The 503-nt window shown below is 48.1% G+C and overlaps 1 protein-coding gene across 1 annotated transcript; it reads left to right on the top strand.

The window, feature by feature from the left end:
• Nucleotides 1–182: 182 nt before the first annotated feature.
• On the top strand, nt 183–503 carry T265_16279 (hypothetical protein; the record flags this gene model as incomplete). The annotated part of the gene is made up of 1 exon (XM_009179865.1): nt 183–503. A coding segment is annotated over one exon (321 nt), but the record flags the coding sequence as incomplete, so codon positions are not given.

Below are 503 nucleotides of genomic sequence, written 5' to 3'. Positions count from 1 at the left end.
CTGACTGACGATAAACCTTTAGGGTACACATGTCGCCTTCTACTCCACGGTTGATTTCTGATTGTCTTGTTCCATATTTGAAACCTTAACAATCGGGCTGTTTGTGTAAAGCGATGGAATCTGTCACTTGCTTATCAGCTGCGTTTTTTCACGCTTAATTGATTTAGTTACCGGGTCGTCCTATGGGTGAGATTTCACAGTTGTACTACTCAATTGCTGCACCATTCAAAGCCCCATCACGTACGAAACACCACGGCGATTTGATAGAACGATGCTACGCCAGAGCTGCTCGTAATAATATCATTACTAATCGATGGCAAACAGCAGTCTCTGCAACTTCGGTCTCGGGATCTACACAACTGTGTCGCCGTCCGGGGGAATCGGAGGATGCTTTGGAGCGTGAATTCGAAATGCACCTGGTCGATATGTTCGGACTAGCGGATGCGCGTCGTGCGCTCGGGCGTCGAATGCTCTCCACTTCATACCCAGTTCTTCCTCAGCTG

Source organism: Opisthorchis viverrini (assembly GCF_000715545.1).
Source record: "Opisthorchis viverrini unplaced genomic scaffold opera_v5_10760, whole genome shotgun sequence".
NCBI lineage: Eukaryota > Metazoa > Platyhelminthes > Trematoda > Opisthorchiida > Opisthorchiidae > Opisthorchis > Opisthorchis viverrini.
The sequence above is the reverse complement of the archived record's forward strand: the minus strand, read 5'-3'. Positions and strand labels throughout refer to the sequence as shown.